Source organism: Emydura macquarii, unplaced genomic scaffold, assembly GCF_026122565.2.
Source record: "Emydura macquarii macquarii isolate MOO-44397 ecotype Brisbane River unplaced genomic scaffold, CSIRO-AGI_Emac_v2 contig_2422, whole genome shotgun sequence".
In the NCBI taxonomy this organism is placed as follows: domain Eukaryota; kingdom Metazoa; phylum Chordata; order Testudines; family Chelidae; genus Emydura; species Emydura macquarii.
The window spans coordinates 42,348,896-42,373,449 of record NW_027132559.1 but is presented as its reverse complement, the minus strand read 5'-3'; the positions used below and the strand labels follow the sequence as shown (position 1 = coordinate 42,373,449).

At 43.3% G+C, this 24,554-nt stretch overlaps 1 protein-coding gene across 6 annotated transcripts in view; it reads left to right on the top strand.

Moving 5' to 3' along the window:
- ARHGAP21 (Rho GTPase activating protein 21) overlaps positions 1 to 24,554 on the top strand; it is a 206,695-nt gene that overhangs the window by 158,778 nt on the left and 23,363 nt on the right. For all 6 annotated transcript variants that reach the window (XM_067562379.1, XM_067562381.1, XM_067562384.1 and 3 more), the window contains one exon: positions 1,540 to 3,484. In XM_067562379.1, coding sequence (XP_067418480.1) covers positions 1,540 to 3,484 — 1,945 coding nt within the window. The remainder of the gene's footprint in view (positions 1 to 1,539; positions 3,485 to 24,554) is intronic.

The window sequence follows — 24,554 nt, the reverse complement described above, 5'->3', positions numbered from 1 at the left end:
ACACAGTAGCCATTTCTCTGATTTTTGTAAGGCATGTTTTCTTAATGGGTTCGTAAGAAGCCAGAATATTAAAACCTGCAAGTTGCTGGAAATGAGCTAGATATGCTGGTCAGCTGAATTCCTTTCATGGTGTATAACCCTGTTAATTTGTAGAATATGCCTGTTACTTGGTTGATTTCTTTTCAGTTTGCTTTAATATTCTGCACTTAACTAATGCTCCACATAATGTTTTTTTGCAGCAGTGTTTTAAGTGCCTCGCCCTCCCCCCCTCAGTACTTTGCTCTCAGTCTTATGTTTATGGCTGCACTTGGGCTTTTACAACCTCTCTACTGCTAAGACAAGGCACGTTGATTGTTTGAATTGAGCATGTTATGATTTGAGCAGGAAATGCTGTAATATGATACCACACCTAAACTGTGAACTGTATAAAAGACCTGGGAAATCATTTTAGTCATTTACTGCATTGGCAAGATCTGAATTGTCAGCTCTCTATTTCTTCACATTTTAACTAGACCAAGTCATGCTAAAGTTTTAAAATAATGTAGTGTTTAAATGATGCTTGACTTGATTTTGTGTACATGCTGTTTAGTTTTGCAATGATTACAGAAAGGTCTCTTGATGCAAAAGGGAGACTGATGAAACATGCAAAATGTAATCTAACCATTTTTCTTAGGAGTCAGGCTCTTAAACAGAAGGTAAGATGTGAATTATTAAACATACTGAGCAAATTAATTTGAAATTTTAGTTTGCATTTTACTATACTAGTATATAGACAATAGTAGTTACACATGTATTTTCATATTACTTATATCAATTTAAGCAACTAATTTTATAATAGTGTCATTTATTGAATGTCCTCTATAATATGCAAGTATATTTAAAGGGTGGTGGGTGTTGGTTGGCAACAAAGACGTTATCAGTCACTCTTATTTATTCATTTTACATTTAGCAACAGTGCCTTTTACATATGAGAATCTATATTTCAGGGAGAAGTGTATACAAATACTATCTAGTTTTTTACATGGCAAGAGAGCAGAGAATATTCTAGTGCTGGTTAAATGTATTATACAGCCATTTAACCTGTCTATTGCTGTGAAATCCTAGCTCCGAGCATCTTGGGGCTTAAAAGGGAGGAATATTTGAGGTAGTATGGTTGGAGAAAATTGGGGGGGAAATGAATCCTTTAGTTTGTGTTCACAAATCTTGGGAAACATGTCATTCTCATCTACCTGCATTAATTTCCAGAAAGTTGTAATTAATTTGGTTTCTGAAGTGTGTGTTGGAATTTTTTCCTCTAGTTACTTCACATGTGAAATTTCCAAACAGCAAGGGAGCATTAAGGGAAGAAATGTACTACTTTTATACTTCCTTAAACTGGCCTATTGTTTCAGATCAAATGTAGTATGAATTTAATATCCAAACTGTTCTCTCTCTCCGGACTTTTATCCTTCAGTTGCAAGAGAATGGACTCAATGTAGGGGATGTTTTCATCTCTGTTTTCTGTGACTTGACTCTTTTTTTCAAATCATCCATCCACAGGCGTATTCCCAAGATGCCTACCTGAAAGGCAATGAAGCCTATCGTGGCAATGCTCACAACATTCCTGAACCACCCCCATTATGTTATCCTCGACTTACATCCACTGCTTCTGTCATGGTACAGCCTGTAGACATACCATCTTCTGACTCTTCGTTGAGCAAGCAGGAAGCCAGTAGTAGATCAGTACGGACATCGACACAGCCAGACAGGGCCTATAGAATGGAAATACAAGTGCCTCCGTCGCCAACAGATATTGCAAAATCAAATACAGCTGTGTGTGTTTGCAATGAAACCATAAGGACTGTTGTTGTGCCTTCCGAGAAGGTTGTAGACTTGCCATCCTGTAGAACCAATCATGCCGGTCCATCACACAGGACGGAGGAAGTGAGGTATGGCTTAAAGGATCAAACCACTTTAAAAACAAAAGCAAGGACCACATCACCGCCGTCTTCAGTGTCCACTGCCATTGTACTTCCTCAGACTCCACTTACAAGGCCAATAGATCCTGTTGGAATGATAAGTAAACCTGAAAATTATGGAGGACATCCAGAAGGGATCTCAAGCACTAGACCTCCTTCAGGTTCTCCCCCAATCTCTACTAATCACCATATTTCTCCAAACTCCCACCAGCACATAGACTGGAAAAACTACAAAACATACAAAGAGTACATTGACAACAGACGTTTGCACATGTACGGCTGCCGAACGATACAGGAAAGATTGGATAGTTTGAGAGCAGCCTCTCAGAACACAACTGATTATAATCAAGTGGTGCCAAATCGCACTATTTCACAGGTACGACGGAGAAGCACCTCTCACGATAGGGTTCCACAATCAATTCAGATCCGACAGCGGAGCGTGTCCCAGGAAAGACTTGAAGATCCTGTATTGATGAAAGAGTGGCCAAGAAGTGCTTCACAAGATGCATTAACTTCACCATCTATTAGTTCTAGGAACCATAGGACTCAGTCGTGGGATTACCTCAGCAAACAGGGTGAAACATTAGAAAATGTTTGTGCTGAGAATCTTGTTACAGATTCAAATGGAGACAGAAAAAAGACTTACAAATGGACTGGATTTACTGAACAAGATGATCGGCGAGGTATTTATGAAAGATCTAGGCAGCATGCATTTCATATGTCCCTTCGAGGTCCACATTTTTCTGTGGCTCCAGGTGCTTATAGTTCAGACAGGCGAAAAGGCACTAGAGCCTCTATGTCTGCTTCTCAGTTCCAGAAAGTTCCACCAGATGTAAAAACACTGCAGCATACTCGGGATTTTCAAATCACTGGTGGTGTTTCAAAGCCTACAACCACTTCACAAGAGAGAGCATCTCTTGTGACAGCCAGAGGTTCTAGAAGTAACTCTTTGAAGACCTATGCTCCCTATGCAGAAAAATCATCACTTCCCCTTAATCAGAGCCTGGATGTTGTGGCCAGCGACCAAAGAGCAGTAAATCACTTGCATCAGAGTGATCTGTTAAATCAACAATCAAGAATCCGAGGAGAAAGTGCCCCAGACCACAAAACAGAAATTGGCAAGAGCATCCAATCCCCCTCTTCGACTGAAGCTTCCGCCAAACTTGTCCAACAGATGAGCAAGAGTTCAGCTACCTCTGATAACTTAGATGTTTCTGTTAGACAAAAGATTCAGGATTTTGAAAGGGAAAATGCACAAGACCCTGAAATTCAGCAACCAGATGTTCTGGAAAATGGCAAAGACACGGTTGTCTTGCGGGAAAAATCTCCCTCTGGTCATCAGACTCCACAGCCTTTGAGACATCATTCCTACATCCTAGCTGTAAATGACCAGGAGTCTGTCTCAGACACTACCTGTTGGTTACCTAATGATGCACGTCGAGAGGTCCATATAAAAAGGATTGAAGAAAGGAAAGCTTCAGGTTCCAGCCCACCTGGCGATTCCTTGGCATCCATTCCGTTTATAGGTGAGCTAAACAGATTAATTGTATCAGTGTGCTATATATCGTTTTACTGCTTTATTTCTAATGTATAGAGTTTGAATAAAGAGAACAGCATTCAGGTAGCTAACTAGAATTCTGTCAGACACACTCTCTCTTTGTGGATCTTTTCCAACACTACTTATTCAAATAGATATTATGCTGGCAATTATTTTTTTCTAAAACTATAATAGATAAGCTTCCCAACCAAGTTGGGAGTCACTTTGACATCTAACATGAAATTGTGATGATGAAAATTTTTGTGTATTGGAGGGTGGAGGTCTCACAAAGAATGCATGTTATTTTCTTCTTTAGCTTTAACTGTCCTCATGGAGCCACTTTCTCTGTGAATGGACAGGTGGTTTATATGTTGTCAAATTGGTATAAGTAGTATATAAATTGTTGATTAATTGGTACATGAACATTAATTGGTACTTTTAATTATTGCACAACCCCACATTTCTTCCTAGTGCATTAGCATAAGATAGTAAGACACATAACCAGTAAACATTTATTTTGTGGAGGGAGTATATTTTGTATCTCAAAGGCTTAGTGCTTTCCCACTATTAAAGATCGTCGTGAAATTTGCATATTTGACAAACTTTAAGTCTGATTTAGGTCTATTAAGAGGTTCTTTATAGTTCCATACGTAGATTACATATATCTTGTATGAGTGGTTAAGAATTCTCTAATCACATGCAATTTAAATGTCATGCTGTGTAACAGACAAATAATGCCACATTATGATAAGAGATTGTGTAAAAAGGGTTGGGTTTAATTTAAACAAAAAGATATGCAATGAACTTGTGACAGACGTGGCTTACTTCCAGATTTTAAACAGGTCTAAAGATTAAAGTCCAAAGGAGCTTTAAATTATGATCGATGTATTTCATTTTGGTAATGGCACTGCAAGTTAGAGGAAAGAGTTGTAACTTTCTTTGTTGTCTTTTTGTCTGCTGTCTCATAACACACATTCCTGTGAGGTTTTCATAAGCTATGCAGCAGTGTCTTGGATGGGAGATCACCAAAGAACATGAAGGACTGATGCTGTTGATTGAGTAGGGGGCACACCCTTGAGTCACCTCTAAACGAATTACTAAGCTAAAAATCCATGTGCTGCTTGAGATGCTATCTTTTGGAGACCATTTAATATTGAGGCCCCAGCTACTTGAGTTCATTAAAGATGAAATAGCCCTTTTTGAAAAAATAGAGTTATTTGTTACTAATAATGTGACTTGAAAAAATTACATTTTGTCAGCCCTTGAAGTTGCAGTTGGGTACAGTATTCTTCCTTTCTTGTTCTAAACTGTTTTGCATAGTTGTAATGTTTGGCCCCACTGGTGACTATATTTCAATGGGTGAAGAGTTCCCTAGATATAGTTTAAAAAAATGCTTAACCAATTATATCCAATCTTTTCAGTAAAAGTTATTTGGAAAATCTAAAGGATTTTTTATTTACTATATGTGGGGTGAGGGAAGAATACTGATTTAGTGTAAAACTTTATCCTGGTATTGGCAGCCTGTTTGCTTCCTCGGGGCTTCTGTCTGCACAAATATGTACACTGGTATGCTCTTCTTATAAAATACTGATCTTGTTAGTACAATGGAACTGGCCAGACAACCTTGGAGTATCGTCCAGACTTAAATGCCTAGGGAGTAAATACTGGCTGATGTTATGTAGAGTTGAAGTTTTAAATAGGCAGACTTTGTTTCATTTATTATTGTTATATTGTTACTTTTCTATTCCTAAAACAAAATAAATATGTCCAATTGTTCTAGATGATTTGTTTAGATTTTGGTGAAGATGGGGAGGATTTGGCCAGGAACGTAGTACTAAAAAGGGGGGGAAATTAGCCAGGGGGAACCAGTTGTTTTTAGGGTGCTCTCTGAGATCACATCTTAATGTTTTGCATCCCTCACAGAAATCCAACCAAACTTTTCCTTCAAACTTACGACCTAGGGACACGCAGCTATAGCATGCTTCTTGCATGTATTCCTTTCACAAAATGGCCTCTTGAGCAGGGTGGTTTAATTACCAATTTTAATGGTGGTTTAAATCAGTAAGAAGGGTATCTTGATTCAAATAATGTATTTTAATCTTGTGTTGCATTTCTGCTTTTAGTTATTTTCCTAAAGAGAGGCTGATTCTTCTTGGTCAGTATAATTTGATGGTATTTTTTGTTAAACAGGAGGATACGCTATATCCACACGTTTATTTAAGCAATTATATTGCTTAGCATAATTTTATTCAGATTCATAATTTTTACAGTTTTTATTGTTAGAAAATGGCGAGTGATGCATTTTTTTTATTTACTAGGAAATTGATTTTTTTTTTTAACTTGTGATTTGTGTGCAGCTGCATTTGGATGGAAATTGGAATTTAATTACAAATGCACAGAAAGTCTTTTACATTTTTACTAGTTAAATAAAGCCACATTAAGTGTTCGGGGTATGTAAGGAAAAAGGAAAGTAAATTTATCAAAACACAGTTCGCATTTAAAACTGATTTATTAAACGAAGTAGTACTGAACAGTAATGAGTGAGTCTCAATAGTTAGTTGATTGAACTAATGATTTCTGGTCACCATGTCCACTAAGATTTTAGAACTCATAGATTTCATCCTCTCACCTCATTTTTATCCCACTCAGTTTCTCAAGCTTTCTCTCAAGCATTTCCTGCTTTTTCAATCCCAATCGATTTCCCAAGCTTTGAATGAACGAGTCACTGAACTGAACTAAATGAACAATTAAATAAACTGAAATGGAGAAAATATTCTCAGCACCTGAAGAAGAGGCTACTGCTGTCAAAAAGCTCATTTAGCCTTTCAGCATACTCTGGTTCCAGGTGCTAAGACAGGAACTGACTTCCACCAGTTTAGTGGTTTGACTTACTTTAAAACTTCAGCAGCAAATCTGTACTATGTGAATATTTATTTAATTTAAATGATTTGAGTAGATGATAGTAAGGTTAGGCATTAATATAGGTTATCATAATTTAAAATTTCATTTTAAATAGAATTTTAAAAAGGAAAAGTGTATTTGATTTAAATAAAAACTGATTGTAAATAAAACTCTGTTCTTTTACTAAGATCAATTTTTATCCATCCTGCGCTTGAGTGCATTTCATGTATGCAATACGCAGCAAATTACTTGTAAAATGTCAATCTTTTGGTGGGAGGCAGGACCAGTGTTTTTAATACATTAAGACTCATAACATGTCAATTTCCTGGAAAGCGGCATCACTTAGTCCATCACCAAGATATGTGGTACTGTAGTTGTGTATAATGTAGAGAAGCTTGGCCAAATGTACAATAGCTTCCTTTATTTATTTTGTTGACTGATATAGAACATCGGTAGTCCAGAAAGTTAACAGGCGTCAAAAATATGTTTACTGTTTTTGCTCTCTGGTTCATGTCTCTTGTTTCTGTTAAGCTTTTTTTTTTTTTCACTAAAAAGTCTTGGCCATAGTAAATTGTAATTGAATGCATGTCTGCCTAAGTGACTCCAAAGCAGAATGCTGTTAAATGTCTGCATATGTGGGTAATAAAACATGCTTCAGTAGGGACAGGATTCCAAGTTTTGGCATCTGAAGCATCATCCTCATTTTATTTATACTTTTCAATATTTTCTCTGTCTAGCTATTACACATTATTCTTTCCTTTTAAATGTATTCTGCTGTTCATTGGTGCCAGCCACTGTTACACAAGTTCCAAAGCTGGATTGTAAATCAGTTTGCCTTATTTCAGGAGTGTGTTATCAAAAAGTTATCTTTTTTGCATTATCCCATTGACCTATTTCTCTATAAACCTTTTACTTTATGATGTTAAACAAAAATATTTTGATCTTCTGTTACATCACAAATAAGGCTGACTCATTTCTGTTGTGGTTGCTAATGGATTCTGGCTTCTTTTCTCCTTCATTCCCATTTTGATTCCTTTTCTTGTTTCCCACCCCTGATTTTTTTTTTTTTAGAAGTAAATTAATCGTAATCCTCCTTTGCTGAATTATTAAAACACCTTTCTTCTGCATATCTCAAAATGCTTTTCTAAGATCCATTTAACATCTCAAAACCAATTGTATTGTACTTGTGCAGTTGTATGTTCCTCCTGCAGTGGAGAAGTCAGCCGCAGAGACACTCGTAGAACTCAGCAATCCCAGCTGCTGTTCTAAATGCCAGACCACGCATATGATCTGACATAGCTGACAGTCTCTTATGATCAAGTACTTTTAACTTAAAAATTAGCTGGTCTTTCCCGTTACTCTCTGAATAAAAATTGTTTTTAGCAGCACACCCAAGGTGTTTGGTCCCCTGTATAGAATAATTAGAATAGTATAGTTTTAAATAGACTGCAAAACACCTATAAAAACTATCCTTTTAGAATCGAAAAGTAACTAAAACATATTTAAGAAATGCAATACAGGAAAGAAGGTAGTAGAGGGAATGGAGAGAAGGTAATAAATATAGGGCCAATGCTGATCATCCTAATGAACATTCCCCCTCACTGAAGATTGTTCAAAAGTTAGGGGGTTTTTGTTTTGTTTTATTTTAAAGTGAGGAAAGAGTAGGTATCAAGTACAAAGATGTTAAATTCCTTAGGGATACCCATAGCAGTGACACCATTGCCTGTCAGCCTAAGATGTGTGGATCTCTTAAAGACAAGTGGTGTCTGATCATAGACATTGTTAGGACAGGTTTCAAGGAGCTTTCAAATTTAGCAGAGACCATAACAAGCTGAATAGAGACATCTTCAAATGTGTTCTTATATTCCTGATCGTTCTGTTAGTTATGAACTAGCAATTGCAAGCTGCATAAATATACATGTAGCTGCAATAGAAATTCAGGCTGACAGCAGTTCCTTTTTGAGGGACAGTTGCTTTTCATTATTTTAACAGTAGCATTGGCAAAGATTTTAACATATCACCAGTATTTCTATTATAAGGCTCCATCCTTTATTTTTGTCAGAGATTTAAAACTTGGCCTGAAAAATTATTATAGCTCCAGGCTAAAACTTTCAATGTTTATTAGTCTAGGAACAAATTTTGAAAATGTTGGTATTTTAAAGCACAACAGCACAACGACAAAACTATGTTAATGCTTTCAAACATTAGTTTGTGCTTCTATAACTTAAAATGCATTTGAAATTAAAACTTAGACTTCCAAGTCAATAATCGGTAACATCCAGAGAAGAAGATATAATTAAAAAGAGGTTTTGTATTTTTTTTAGGAGTGGCTCTGGTGCACAATTAAATAAATGTACACAACATTCTTAACATATCATTTTAATTAAAAACAAAAAACCTCAAGTGATAAAGGGACATTAGTAAATGTCTTAGGCCAAATATGTTGTTTGCCTTGAAAGGTATCCCATGTTGAGGGTGTTCTATTTAGATACAACCCCATGTTGTTTTGGAAACCTGGTAATCTGGAAATCTACTGTGCCTGGATACTTAGATATCTGGAGCTGTATATAGGTAGCTGGCTAGGAATATATACATATACTGTTTATTGTTGTACTTGTTTTAATGTTAATCTATCTGCTATCTTAGTTGATAGCATACATATGTCAGTATGTTCCGTGTAGTTAGTAAGTCATACTGCTAAATGTCCAGCTGCATCAAGTTTGTTTTGTAAAATGAATCTAGGGAGAGATTCCTAAAGTTAAGACTGCAGTATTTGGTAGTTTTTAGAGGGTGCCTTTTTTTCTCCCCAACTTAGTCATGCTTCTTTTTTGTAATGTGAAATAATGGAAGATTTCATTTCTTAATGAACTCAGATACCAATATATATCTGTTTTCATTATTGTATCTTGTCAATGGAGAACTTGCCCCAGCCAGTCCTTGATGCCCTATAATGAGCATACACTTTTGTCATGTAAGTCCCATATATTGCATGTTTGGACACTGTTGTCTTTGCCTAGATATGTTTTATTATTTAGTGTGATTTGGGTTGCAATTGTCCATTCTTTCACAGGTTTTATAAAGAAATAAAATTCACTAGAATAGGTAAAATCTATACAATGTTAGGAAATTAGGGGGGAATTAGCTGATGTAGTCAAATCATATGAGAACACTCTTTCTATTCCATTAGTATTTCAGAGGCTATTAAATAGAGGCTACTAATGTTAGGCATTTTAAAATCAGCAGGTCCAGATAACTTTCATCCAAGAGTTTTAAAAGAGCTGGCTGAAGAGCTCACAGGACCATTGATGTTGATTTTCAATAACTCTTGGAAAACTGGGGAAGTTCCAGAAGACTAGATGAAAGCTAATGTTTTTGTGCCAATGTTTAAAGGGTAAATGGGATGACCTAGGTAGTTATAGGAATGTTAATCAATCCTGGGCAAGATAATGGAGTGTCTGACCCTGGATTTGATTAATTAAGGATTAAAGGAAAGTAATTTAATGCAAATCAACATGAATTTGTGGAAAATAGATCTTGTCAAATTAACTTGTTTTTTTAATGAGATTACAGGTTAGATTATTAAAGGTAACAGTGTTCATTTAATGCACTTCTGTTGGGCATTGGACTTAGTACTGCACAACATTTTGATTAAAAGACCTCAGAATGATATCAAATTAACAAGGTACACATTAAAATGGATTAAAAGGAAAGTCTGATAAGTCTCAAAATATAATTGTAAATGGGGAATGGTCATTATGCAAGAGTATTTCCAGTGAGGTCCCAGGGGGATCAGTTCTTGGCCTGATGCTAATTGACATTTTTATTAATGACCTAGAACAGTGTTTCTTAACCTGGGGTTTTAGAGGGGCCGCAAGTGCAGAGCTGGTATTGGGGGTGGCAAGAAAGGCAATTGCCTGGAGCCACAGGGGCGCCATGAAACTAAGTTACATGCCTCAGCCCCGTGGGGATGGGACTCAGGCTTCAGGGGTACAGTCGTTTGGAAAGGTTAAGAACCACTGACCTCTAGAAGAAAACATAAAATGATCACTGATAAATTAGCAGATTGCATAAAAATTGGGGGAGGGATAAATAATGAAGAGGATGGTCACTGATTGAGAGGGATCTGGATTGCTTAGTAAACTAGATGCCAGCAAACAATATGCATTTTAATACAATTAAAATTAAATGTATATATCTAGGAATGAAGAATCTAGGCTATACCTTCAGGAGGTGGACTGCAAAGTATTATTATTATTCTGCAAAGTAGCTACTCTGAAAAAGATTTGGGGAGTCATGGTGGGTAATCAGCTGAAACATTAACTCCCGGTGTGATGCTGTGGCAAAACGGGCTACTGTGATTCTGGAATGTATAAACGGGGAATCTCAAGTAGGAGTAGAGAGGTTATTTTTCCTCTGTATTTGGCATTGGTGCTAGAATAGTGTGTCCAGTTCTGATGTCCACAATTCAAGAAGGATATTGATCAATTGTAAAGGGTTCAGAGAAGAGCCATGAGAATGGTTAAAGGATTAGAAAACATGCCTTATAGTGATAGACTCAAGGAAATCAATTCATTTAGTTTAACAAAGAGAAGGTTAAGGAGCTTAATTGGGATTGAGGTTTATTAGTACCCTACATGGGAAGCAAATATTTGATGATGGGCTCGGCTCTTCAGTATAGCAGAGAAAGGTATATAACATGATCCAATGGCTGGAAATTGAAGCCAGACAAATTCAGAATGGAAATGTTAAATTTTTAACTGAGGGTAATTAGCAATTGGAAAAATTTACTGAGGGTCATGGATTCTCTATCACTGGCAATTTTAAAATCAAAATTGGATATTTTTCTGAAAGATATATCTTAGGAGTTAATTTTCAGATGGTCTGTGGTCTCTGTTATACAGGAAGAGGTCAGACTAGATGATCACAGTAGTATTTTCTGGCCTTGGAATCTATGAATCAATGAAATTAAATTTTTTTTAAAGCAGTGTGTACATTATAGTTCTGAGGTCAAGATCAGGTGTTGAGAAAAAAATTGAAGTCGATGTTAAATGTATGTTTTCCATAGCTTAATACAGTAGGATTTAAACTAACTCTGATCTTTTATGATGATTTTGTGGCTGCATTTTTAGAAAATATACCAAACTCCTTTAGAAGTTTAGTAGTTAATTACATTTAAAGTAAGATTATTGTTCCTTTTGTGAGAATTATTTATGAACTGAAGTATGAGGAAGCAATGAGAAACTATTTGTGAATTTAAATTTTGTTTGCAGTAGATGGAGCTAATCTTCTGCCTATTTATAGTGTTTGACTGAATAATACAAGTGCATGTCATCCCACTGCCAGGAAGATGTCTGTGGCTGTATTACTACCTCACGAACAAAAAGGATCTTTTTGTTGTCATCAATTGTATGAGCTCCTTGCGCTTTGCTCACCTTCTTTCAGCCTCCTACAGATTACCACCACTCCCTTTACAAAGTGCAGTTCAGTGTTATAAATCTACAGGATTGATGAATAACCAAAATTACAGTGCTGTTATACATGGATTACTGCGGGGACATCTTAAAATAAAACAAATATTATAAAAAAAAAAATCAGGTGTGGATTTAATAAATCTTGCAAAATTAAAGAAATAGAATGTTCCCAGTTCCCATTTGTTGTAATTCTGTGGATTTGAACATGAGTATTATTCTATGTGCTATGCTCTTATTTAGTTCTGTGCATATAAGTCAAATTAAAATTAAAGGTCCGTCTATACACAAGAACGTCATTAAGATTAATTACAGTTTACAAAACATATGGCATGTTTTAAAGATTTAAATCATGTAATAAGTAGGCCTTGTTTAAATTATATATTTGTTAGAATATGGTCATGAAGCATATTTTATTAAATTTTTATCCCTAATAGTATAAAATTAACATGCTTTATAAATACATTATTAAACAATGCAATTCCATCTCAGAATCTTTTATGGATGAATTTTCTAGTATTGAGACTGGCCACAGTATTGCCAACTTCCAGTGCTCAAAAATCATAAACCAGGCTGAAAAAATGATTGGTTTAAAATTATGAAATTGTTAAAAATAATAAATGTCTTTAAATTTGCTGTCTGGAATTTGAGCCTTTAGGGGTTCATGCTTTCAAGCTTTTCTCTGCAACCATGCAGGCTTTTCTCTGCAACCAGACTTACTCTTCTAATGGAAGCTGAGATTCTCACACTGTAAAATGGACTCTGGTGAGCTGAGACTTTAAGTATTAACTCCACATTTCACAGGAATTTTGATAAAATTGCAAGAGTTAGCTATGCTGATTGTTATGGGGGTGGGGAGAGGGTGATACAGAGCTGTATTTTCCCAGGAACAGTTTCTTGGAAGTGTTGTGCCTGAATCAGGCACTGTATCTTCAGATGCAGCAGGGAAGCACAAGTCAGAGTTGAACCTACTCTATCCTCATAGGGTGAATGGCTTCTTTCTGCCACCTCACAATGGCTCTATCCTCCTAATGTGCAGGTGTGACGGTAACCTTCCCTACTTCCCGTGCTTGGGAAAGCCAGTTTTGAGTGTTAGGGATTAAGGCTATCTCCATCATATTTACTTGTGCAGAACTGGTCACAGTCTAGCCTTTATGGGTCTGTCTGCACTGCTGCCCCGTGCCAGCTGACGAGGGCTCAGGGGCTGTTTAATAGCCAGCCATTTAGATGTTTGTGCTTGGGTGAGAACCCAGGTTCTAGGACTACATAAGGTGGGAGGGTCCCACAGCTCAGGCTACAGCCAGAGCCCGAAGTCTACATGGCAATTAAACAGCCTCTTGGTTTGAGCCCCACAAACCCTCGTCATCTAGCACAGGCCAGCTGTGGGGTTTTAATCGCAGTGTAGACGTATCCTGTGACTAGAATTTTTGCTAATCTAAGTCAGAGTTTTTAGAGAGAGAGTTTAGTTCCTGGCTCTGCCAAAAGCTTCCTGTGTAATCTTGGGCAAGTCAATTAATGTCTCTGCCTCAGTTCCCCATCTGTAATATGGGGGTGATAATACTCCCTTTCTACCAACCTTTGTCTCCTTTGTTTAAGCTTCAAACTTCGGGGACTAGTCCCATGGAAGTTAATGAGACTGTGTATAAAGTTAAACTCATATGCAAGTCTTTACTGGGTCAGTCCTTGAGATTGTCAACTCTTTGGCAGGGACTGTCCATTGCCTAGCACAACAGGTCCCTGATCTCAGTTAAGTTTCTATGTGCTATTGCAATACAAATAATAATTGTGTTAATTAACACTGGGTTAATTGAATTGGAAAAGTATAGTTGTTCTGACCTTTTGCAGGTTATGAATCTCTGGTTTAAATTGTATTGTGCATGTGTGCATGTACACACAGCATACACAGTGCATCTTTCTTTGTATAAAGGTTTTTGTGATGTAAGGCCAGAAAGAAATCTTATTTTAAAAAGCAAAGACAATTGTCATGTTTCAACAAAAAACATGACGAGTGTTTAACAAGAATAGCTTCCCTTTCAACAAACAGTTTGTCACATCATTGTAGTCTGGTTGGTTTGCTGATTCATTTTCTCAGTCTGTCTCTTAACGTCGCTTGGCAGACAGTGACGTAAAATAGGCTTTAGTCATATTTTGTTTTTAAATAGAGATTAGTTTTAATTTTTAATCTGGTAGGCTTGACCAGTTAACTGCAAGTGCTTAAAAGGATACTGTCAACTGGAAATCCCATTTGTACTTACTGTTTCAAGTAACCACTGACATTACTGTAACTGAAAGAGAAAAGTTCATTTTTTTTCTTTAATTACCCACCAGTTTGTTTGCTTTGTGCATTTGACAGCGCCTTGTGTACAGGCATTTCATGGATATGTTGATGAACATCCTTCCACAGGCTCTGCAATGATTTGTTTACCAGTAACAGCTGCAGCAAAGCTGAAATTGAAGAGGCAGTTCTGCCCACAGAGAGAAAAGTGGAAGGAGTACTTTTAGTGATGTAGATTTCAGGTCTGAGAAAAGTACTTATAAACATAAAGAACAGAAAAACACAACAACTTTGTTAAAGGAGAAAGAACATTTTGTGCCTATCCTTTCTTGTACATGATCCTTTACCAAAAGGGGTTGGGGTGGAGAGGAAAAGGGCAGGGGGCGAGGCGAATTAAAATACAGAAAGCTTTAAAATCATTAATGGTAACAAGATAATGACAATCAACTTGTTTGAGATTTTTTTTTTCCCAACTCTACCTTCTTTTTACTTCGGGGACGTCTCAACTACAAAGTTAAATCAACTTAATTTAAGTTGACATCCAGCCGCTGCAGTAATTAACCACATTCATTGTGTTGGTGGAGTGCGTCCTCACTAGCTGTGCTTGCATTGATGCACAGAGCAGTGCAATGTGGGTAGCTGTCCCACAATGCAACTAGCCACAGGGGGTTTTGGGAAAGACTTCCAAAACCTCATGGGACCAAAACATGGTCGCATGGAGGAATGGGAACATGGCTTCGGCTTCCCATGATGCGTTTCCTCCCTCCCTCCCTACTCTAATATCAATGGCACAAACAGCCCATAATTTTTTGCGTCTTTTTTTTTTTTGAAAGCCTGGCTTAGCTGTGTGTACACCATAGCCTGAAAAACACAGACCCCACTCAGCTGTGCACTTTTGTTATGACCATTAGAAACATCTTGTGCCTTGTCCTACAGTTCAGTATTTCCAGAGCCAAGACAGGAGCTGCCTCCTGGGACATTGCGATGTCATTCAAGCAGCCCTGCTGCAAGCCATAGAATGAAGCAATTCCCAGGTGCTGCTGGCAGTCATGCAGCAACTGAACACAATGGAGCGCTATTTCTGATTCCAGGAAACAAGCACTGACTGGTGGGCTTGCATCGTTATATAGCTATGGGATGGCAAGCAGTGACTGCAGAACTTTCAAATGCAGGTCTCTTACCAGGAACTTTGTGCAGAGATTTCCTCAGCCCTGAAGTGCAGCACCATTAAAATGAGACCTGCCCTGACAATGCAGAAGTGAGTGGCAATCACTCTGTGGAAGCTTGCAACACCAGACTGCTACCGATCAGTGGGGAATCAATTCAGAATTGGTAAATCCACTGTGGGAGCTGTTGTGATCCAAGCATACAGGGCCATTAATTGACTTCTGCTAAGAAGAGTAGAGACTCTAGGCAACGTGCAGGACATAGTGGATGTTTTTTCCACGATGGGGTTCCCTAACTGCAGTGGGGCAATAGATGGGATGCATATCCTTATCTTGACACCAGACCATCTTGCCAAAGAGCACATAAACCATAAGGAATACTTTTTGATGGTATTTCAAGTGCTGGTGGATCAATGTGACATGGTCAGGAAAGGTGCATGACACGTGCATCTTTAGGAACACAGGTCTGTTCAGAAAACTACGATCAGGGACTTCTTTCCAGATTGCAAGATAACCATTGATGATGTTGAAATGCCAATAGTGATCCTGGGACACCTAGTCTACCCCTTGCCTCCCATGGCTCACAAAGCTGTACACCGGCCACCTGGACAGCAGTAAAGAGGAGTTCAACAATAGGCTGAGCAAGTGCAGAATGGTGGTGGAATGTGCCTTTGGACATTTAAAGGGTTGCTGGCACAGTTTGCTTACTAGGTTAGACCTCACTGAAAGCAATATCCCGTTATCACTGCATGCTGTGTGCTCCATAATATCTGTGAGACAAAGGGAGAGAAGTTTCCACAGAGGTGGGGTGTGGAGGCTGATAGGCTGGCAGCTAATTTTTGATCAGCAAGATACCAAGACAATAAGAGGCCCAGCAAGGATCTTACCATCCCTAGGAGGCTTTGAAAATCCATTTCAGTGGCGATCCACAGTAATGTGCACTGCTTACCTAAGTTGTGGCTTCCCATACCTTCCCCTCCATTGCATCAGTTTCCCTGTACCTCCCTTTCCCCCACAGATTCCCATGATTGGAATAAATAGAGTATTTCATTTGAAAAATGTTGATTTTTATTGCACAAACATAAAGAATCTGAAAGAACAGGAAAATTGTACCTTGAGCAAACGGTTTGATAAAGTTGGGAGTGGAGAAACCAAGTCAGCTGGTCTGCGAAAGCACAGAAGTCCTGCCCGTCAAATAATTCAAGTGCTTGCTCATGTCCATTCCCAAATTAGATGTGTGTGCGCACCACATGCACTTGTGCCGGAGATTTTTTCCCTCAGTAGTACCCATAGTGGGTGGCTCAAGCACCCCCTGCAGGGGCGCGCATATGCACCTGCATATCGGTGCTGTCGGCTCCACTCCCCCCTGCCTCTGTTCCTTCTTACCACCAGTGATGGTGCTGGAGCGTCTTGCTTTCGCAAGTTGTTCTTGAACTCAGTGTTCTTCTTCGAGTGATTGCTCATGTCCATTCCACTACAGGTGAGTACACGCCACCGTGCACGGTTCCTGGAACTTTTTTCCCCTTAGCAGACTCTGTAGGGCTGGCTCTGGTGCCCTCTGGAGTCCCGCGCACATGCTGCGGTATATGAGGCACTGCCTGCCCTACCCTCAGTTCCTTCTTTCTGCCTGTGATGGTTGCTGGAACTAGCCTTGCTCTCTGCAAGTACAATTCCCCTTCTTTGAACTCTTTGTTATTCAAAGTACTTTAGTTAGTTTTAAGTAGAAGTTAAGTAGTGTTAAGTGTAGTTAGATAAGAAGTCCCTGAGAGGCTTAGAGCAGACGGCCCATGCCCCGGTCACCTGGATTTAAGCCGTGTGCCTCCTGCGGGAAGACTTTCCCACTCAGTTACCCCCATGATTAGTGCCTTAAGTGCCTGGGGGGAGAGCACAGGAAAGATAAATGTAAGATTTATCTTATCTTATCTCTCCCTCTTCCCCCCTCCGGCCGAAGGAGAAGGGGCCTGTGTCCCGGGGCAAGCCCGCATTGGGTCCCCCCGAAGGGCGGTAGAGATCCCTGGTACAGGGAGGAAGATCTCCCACCAGATGGCCACCGGGGGTAGAGCGAGGACGCTCCCCCAGTAGTCGCTCCAGGTCGGCGGCGTTGAGTCGGCGTACTTTGACTCAGGAGGCGGAGTCTCCCTCTCGGCACTAACGTCTGTTCCCGGCACCGGAGGCAGTGCAGGCCAAGAGGTGGCACCAGTCGAGGTCTGACAGCTCCTGCTTGCTCCAGATCCCTGGCACCAAGTGGCACCAAGGAGTTCGCCTGCACTGAGGCGGCACAGAACCCGTTCACCATCGGAGGACTTGGCATCAAGGGGTTTGCCTGCACCGAGGCGGTGTGGAACCCGGTCACCATATAAGGACCCCGCACCACGAAGTCCCCAACGTAGAACCCGGTTGCTGGAGTCCGGCTCTACACCATGGAGTTCAGAGCAGCGCCGGTCTCGATCACCCAGGGGCAAGCAGCGCCGCAAGTCGTCGCTACCAAGACAGCGCTCCAGTACCGAGAGCTCTTCGGAGCACTCCTCCGTCCGTCGGCACTGCTCATGGCGATGGAGGCAGTCCTCATTGTCCTCCATGTCAGAAGCATCGAGAGGACGGTCCCCAGCACGGCACGGCACCCAGGACCAAGGACGGGCACGGCACCGCCCGTCTAGTGGCTCGGGGTCTCACAGGGGGGACAGTCGTCGGGCAGCTGACGCTCCCACAAGGCATCACAGCAGGTGGTGCAGTCAGTCCCAGTTTGGCCCCAGGGACAATGGCCACAATAACGGCCTTATTAGTTCCCATGGGGCATCTAGATGGGACTGGGGCCTCAATCCACCCTGTCAGCAGGGATTCACTCTGTGCCCCCAGCACAGGAGAAGGCCCATAGATGCCACTCCTCAGACGAGGAGTCAGACCCCATGGAGGGACCTTTGTCAGGCGGGGGAGCACCCGCAGCACACGCCTCAGCAGCACTCTTTCTCCTATCTGGATGAGCAGTCTCCCGGGACCACATGGCGCCACTGGAGGATTTCAGGGCGCACCACGAGCTGCTCAAGCGGGTGACCTCTAACTTGAGGCTGGAGGTCAAGGAGTTAGTGAAGGCCGATGATACCCTCTTCAATGTGCTGGTGGCGACTCCCCCAGCAAGAGTGGCCCTACCAGTCCAGGATAGGGTCCTCAAAATTGTTAAGGCCCTGTGGCAAACCCCTTCCTCGGTCGCCCCATGTCGAAGGTGGCTGAGAAGTAGTAGTATGTCCTAGCTGAAGTGTTCGAGTATTTGTTCTCTCTCCCGACCCCAGGAACCCTGGTGTAGACCCAGCCAACCAGCGGGACAGGCAAGGTCAGCCTGGTTCCACTCCCAAGAACAAAGACAACAAAAAGCTGGATTTGTTTGGGAGAAAAATGTATTACACAGCAGCCATGCAGTTCAGGATTGCCAACCATCAGGCTCTCCTGGGGAGATATAATTTTAATTTGTGGGACTCCCTCAGGCAGTTTACTGAGGCCCTGTCCCTGGACCAGGCCACAGACTTCACCACCATTCTCGATGAAGGAATCACGGTGGCTAGGGCAGCGCTCCAAACATCCAGTGACACTGCTGACTCGGCGGGTAGGGCTATAGCCTCCGCCATTTCCATGAGGAGGTGCTTGTGGCTGCAATCCTCAGGCCTGTCCCAGGAAGTGCAGCAATTGATCCAGGACAATCCCTTCGACGGGTTGGCCGTGTTCTCTGATCATACCGATGCGAAGCTGCACAGTCTGAAGGACTCCAAGGCCACGCTTTGCTCCCTTGGCCTGTACACACCCCAGGCTTCCAGGCGGCAGTCACGGCCCCAGGCGCAGCAGCAACCAAAGCCTCTGCCTAGGCCCTTTCAACCCTACAGAAATAGGGGGTTTAGAAGATGAAATCAGCCTCCTAGCTCATCCTTAGCTCCCCAGCAGGGGGCCCCCTAGGGGGGTCGGGCAATCAAGGAGGCAGTTTTGATGGTGCACCCAAGGGTGGCAGCCCTACTGCCCCACTCCTTCCTAAACAGATTGAGACCCTTCTTTCCTGAATGGGCAAAGGTTATGTCGGACTGCTGGGTCCTCGGGATAGTCTCTGGAGGCTACGCCATACAGTTTACTTCTACCCTCCCCAACGATCCCCCCCCCCCCTCGGTCCCTCCTCAGGGACTCCTCTCACGAGCAACTCTTCTTGCAGGAGGTGGACACTCTCCTCAACATAGAAGCGGTTGTCATGGTTCCTCAAGGCAGAAGGGGGAAGGGGTTCTATTCGAGGTACTTCCTCATCCCCAAGGCAAAGGGGGGTCTGGGACCCATATTAGACCATCGTCTAAACAAATATGTCAAACGACTCCGATTTCGCATGGTTTCCCTAGTCTCCCTTCTCTGGATCCAGGAGACTGGCATGCCACCCTCGACCTCAAGGATGCATACTTTCATGTGTCCATCCTCCCCAGCCACAGGCGCTTCCTCCGCTTCACGGTGGCTGGCTCCCACTACCAATTTACAGCCCTGCCCTTTGGCCTATCTTCGGCTCCAAGGGTGTTCACCAAATGCATGGTGGTAGTGGTGGCCCACCTAAGGTGAAAGGGTGTGCAAATCTACTCTTACCTGGACGATGGGCTGATCAGGGACAGGCCCAGGTCCCAAGTGCAGGAGAGTGTGACCCTCACTTGCTCCACGTGCAGCAGGCTGGGACCTCTCATAAATGAGCAGAAGTCCACACTAACCCCAGTACAGTGTATAGAATTAATTGGGGCCACCCTGGATGCCTCCCAGGCCAGAGCCTTCCTGCCTCGGCCACGTTTGAGGTGATAGTCTCTATCATCTCCCAGCTGCACCAATGCCCCACGACAACAGCCAGGCACTGCCTACAGTTGTTAGGCCACATGGCGGCCTGCAAGTACATAGTGAAACTAGCTCACCTGAGACTCAGACCACTTCAGGCATGGTTGGCCTCATATATGTGCTTAAGCAGACACCCACTGGATTGGGTGGTCACAGTTCCCCTGCCGTCTTGCCTCCCTAGACTGGTGGAGGTCTCCCAGGGCAGTGTTGAAGGGTGTTCCATTCAGGGAACTGGTCCCGTTGGTCACCCGAATATCTGACGCCTCGGATGTGGAATGGGGAGCCCATATCAGCGCCAACCTGAGCACTCAGGGGCTCTCGTCAGGGGAGGAGAGTCACCTGCACATCAGTGTGAAGGAGCTGAGGGCTATTCACCTAGCATGTAGGGTGTTCCTCTGATTCCTGATAGGCAGAGTGGTGCAGGTGCTGACGGACAACATCGCAGCTATGTTTTATATAAACAGGAAGGGAGGGGCACGCTCCTCGGCTCTGCAAGGACACAGCCCGTTTGTGGGACTTAGCTGTAAGACATGACTTCCACTTGACTGCCTCTCACCTCCCAGGAGTGAGGAACAATGAGGCGGATCGCCTCAGAAGGTCGTTTCTACCTCACCACGACTGGTCGCTGTACCCGGAGGTAGTGACTATGATCTTCCAAAAGTGGGGTGTTCCCCAAATGGATCTATTCGCTTCGGCCTGGAACATGAAGTGTCCGAGGTTCTGCTTGCTCTGGGGTTGCGAGACTGGGTCAATTTCCGATGTGTTCCTTATTGACTGGATGGGGACCCTCATGTACACTTTCCTGCCTATTCCACTGCTGCCCAAGGTCCTGCTGAAAATAGAGGGACAGGGTGGACGTTATATTTATCGCTCCAGTCTGGCCGAGACAGCACTGGTTCAGCATGCTGCTGGACCTTTCAATCGCCCTGCCCGTGAAGCTTCCAAGGCGGCACGACCTTCTGTCCCAAGACCATGGTCGCCTGTTGCACCCGGACCTGGACCCCTTGCACCTCACGGCCTGGAGGCTCTGTGGCTGACGGAGGGAGAGAGAGCCTGCTCGGTGCAGGTCCAACAAGTCATGCTGGGCAGTAGGAAACCTTCTACACAGGTTGTGTATCAGGCTATGTGGAAATGGTTTACCTCTTGGGTGGAGTCCCGGGGCATCCCGCCCAGCATCTCGTCTGTGCAGGCGATCCTGGAGTACCTGCTCCAGCTAAAGCTCCAGGGTCTGGCTCTGTCCTCGTTGAAGGTTCACTTGGTGGCTGTTCATTGCAGTGGTGGACCGGATGAAAGGTTCACTGTCTCCACCCAGCGCATCTCCTCGTAGATTACATCATGCATCAAGTTCTACGAACAGGCGAGGGTGCTGCTTCTGGGAACCATCACAGCGCACTCAATCAGACCTCAAGCCTCATCTACAGCCTTCTTGGAGAGAGTGCCCCTGCAGGACATCTGCAAAGCTGCCACCTGGTCGTCGGTGCATACCTTCACATCCCACTATGCCATCGTCCAGCAGGCAAGAGAGGACGTGGGATTTGGCAGAGCCGTGCTGAGGGCAGCTCACCGGTAACTCCTACCCACCTCCAGGGTATTCCTTGTTAGTCACCTATAGTGGAATGGACATGAGCAATCACTCGAAGAAGAAAACAAGGTTACTTACCAGTAACTGATGTTCTTCGAGATGTGTTGCTTCATGTCCATTCCACAGCCCATCCCCCGTTCCCGCTGCTGGAGTTGGCAGAAAGAAGGGACTGAGGGGGCATAGGGCCGGCAGTGCCTCATATACTGCGGCATGTGCGTGGGACTGCAAGGGGCACCAGAGCCAGACCTACAGGGTCTGTTAAGGGGAAAAAAGTGCACGCCACCTTGCACGGTTCCCGGAACTCACCTATAGTGGAATGGACATGAGGAACACATCTCGAAGCACATCAGTTACTGATAAGTAACCTTGTTTACTTTATTCTTTTTCTTGTGTATAGTTGCTGTTAGTTGTAGTTTAGTTGTTGTATTGTAGTAGTTAGATCCCCAGGGCCAGGGCATGCCCTGTTTCCTGGGTTTTAAACCCTGCGCTTCATATAAGAAGTCTATGCCAAGGACCAACCCGCACCAAAGTTGTCTGAAGTCTCTTGGAGATGCTCACATCAGTGAGAGGTGCAAAATCTGCAGAAGTTTTCCCCCACAGATGAAAAAGGACCAGGATGTTTGGCTTAAGGCCATCCTTATGGAATCGGCACTCAGGCCAGTGTTGGAGCTGGGTAGATCGGACTCGGCACCGAGCACAGTAGGCTTTGCACGGAGTGCCCCTCCGGCATCCTCTTCATCCTCTTGGCACCAATCACCATCTCCAGTGCTCAAGAAGAGGTCAAAGAAAACGTGCACCACGCCAGGGTGCTTACTGGCAAATAAAACAAAGATACGGGGGACCCAGTGAGACCCATGTTGGGTTGCCAACCCTCTCCATCTCCAAAGGGTCCCTCACCGCTGTGAGCTTCAATCCCGACACCAGGCCCCCCATCGACTCCAGGTAGTGGTAGAGGCCCTCTTCACCTGAGGGTGCCATCATCTCCATAGGCCTTTCAAGCGATGAAAGGCCTCTCCTGGCAATGCCTGTGCCACCGACAAACAGAAGACCACTGCATCGAGACTTGACACTGGTAATGGCGGGTACCGTGTCAAGGGACAAGCCGGTTAACAGATCCAAGGAACAGTGTCTAAGGCCATGGCTTTATTGATGGGGGTTCCCCCCTGGGTTCCTGCAGACTGGTTCAGGACAAGGGGCCTCAGTGCAGGGGTCCTTTATCCCCCAGAGCTCAGCACTGCACCTGGACTCAGAATCTGATCAGGGAGGGTCACCTACCTCAAGTCCGGGGACATTACCCCAGCTAGAATAGCAGACCCTCCCCCACTCCAGCTACCAGCTTCTTCCTCATCATCACCAGATGGGGCAGTAGCGGGCCCTTCATCAGCAACACTGCTTGATGACTTCAGGACCTTTAAAAAGTATGGCATCCAGTCTGGGCCTCAAAATAGAGGAGGCTGGATGAGCCTATGGATGACCTGTTTGGAATCCTGGCATCGGCAGCACCCGGTAGAGTAGCCCTCCCTATCCACGAAGGGGTAATTAAACTGGCCAAATAACTGTGGCAAACCCTGGCCTCCTTGCCTCCACCTCTTCCCCCTCCAGCAAAGAGGGTGGAAAGGAAGTACTGTGTAGCAGCAAAGGGGTTTGAATACTTGCGCACACATCCTTCCCCGGGATGTTTTGTGGTTACAGCTGCCAACGAAAGGGACAGACAGGGTAAAGTCAGCTCAATGCCTAAAAATAAAGAGGCAAAAAGGCTGGACTTGTTCGGTCAAAGTATTTATTCCACTGCTAGCCTACTGCTACGGGTAGCAAACCAACAGGCACTGTTGGGCAGGTACCACTTCAATATCTGGCAGTTGCTAGAAAAGTTCGCGGACTCATTGTCACACCCTTCTAGGCAGGAATTCGAAGCCATCTTGGAGGAAGGGAGGATGGTAGCCAGAGCGTCCCTGCAAGCAGCCTCTGATGCAGTGGACTCTGCAGCCAGAACATGGCATCGGCAGTGATGATGAGAAGGGCGTCATGGTTACAGTCCTCAGGCCTCCCATCAGAGGTCCAGCAATCGATCCAGGACCTCCCCTTTAATGGCATGGGCCCTCTTTGTCAGACAGACTGATTCCAGACTGCACAGCATGAAGGACTCAAGGGCAACCCTGCAGTCCCTTGGCTTGTACACATGGCCTTCATCCAGGAGGCACTTCACGCCTTAGCATCCAACAGTGATTCGGAGGCCATTCCTGTAGTGACTCCTACAGGAAAAAGAATAAGGGTTATAAAAGGCACCAGGGCTGCTCATCATCTGCTGCCCCTCAACTGAGCTCCAGCCACCATAACTGAGACAGAAAGCAGACCTTTTGAAGGTGCGCACAAGAGTGACCTACCAGTTTCAACTACGGATCCAACCTCTCTCTCTGTTCTCTTCTCATTTAACCTCCTGGGGGTTTCCCAGCCTGAGCTACCATAACATTGGACTGGTATTCAGCTCAGGGGCCACTGGCTACATTGTCTCACTCCCGGCTTCCCACCTTCCTTCCCTGATCCCCCTTCAGGGACCCCTCTCATGAGCAACTACTCGCTCAGAAGGTGCGAGCACTCTTGCAGGTGGGTGCAGTGGAAAAGATCCCCCAAGACTTAAGGGGATGAGGGTTTTATTCCCGTTACTTCCTGATTCCAAAAGCAAAGGGAGGATTGAGGCCTCTCCTGGACTTAAGACACCTCAACAAATACCTCAGAAGATTAAAGTTTTGTATGGTTTCTGCATTAAGGTATTAAGATAGATTGTCCCTTACTGTAGCTTAAAGGAAAACAAAAAATGAGAGAATGGT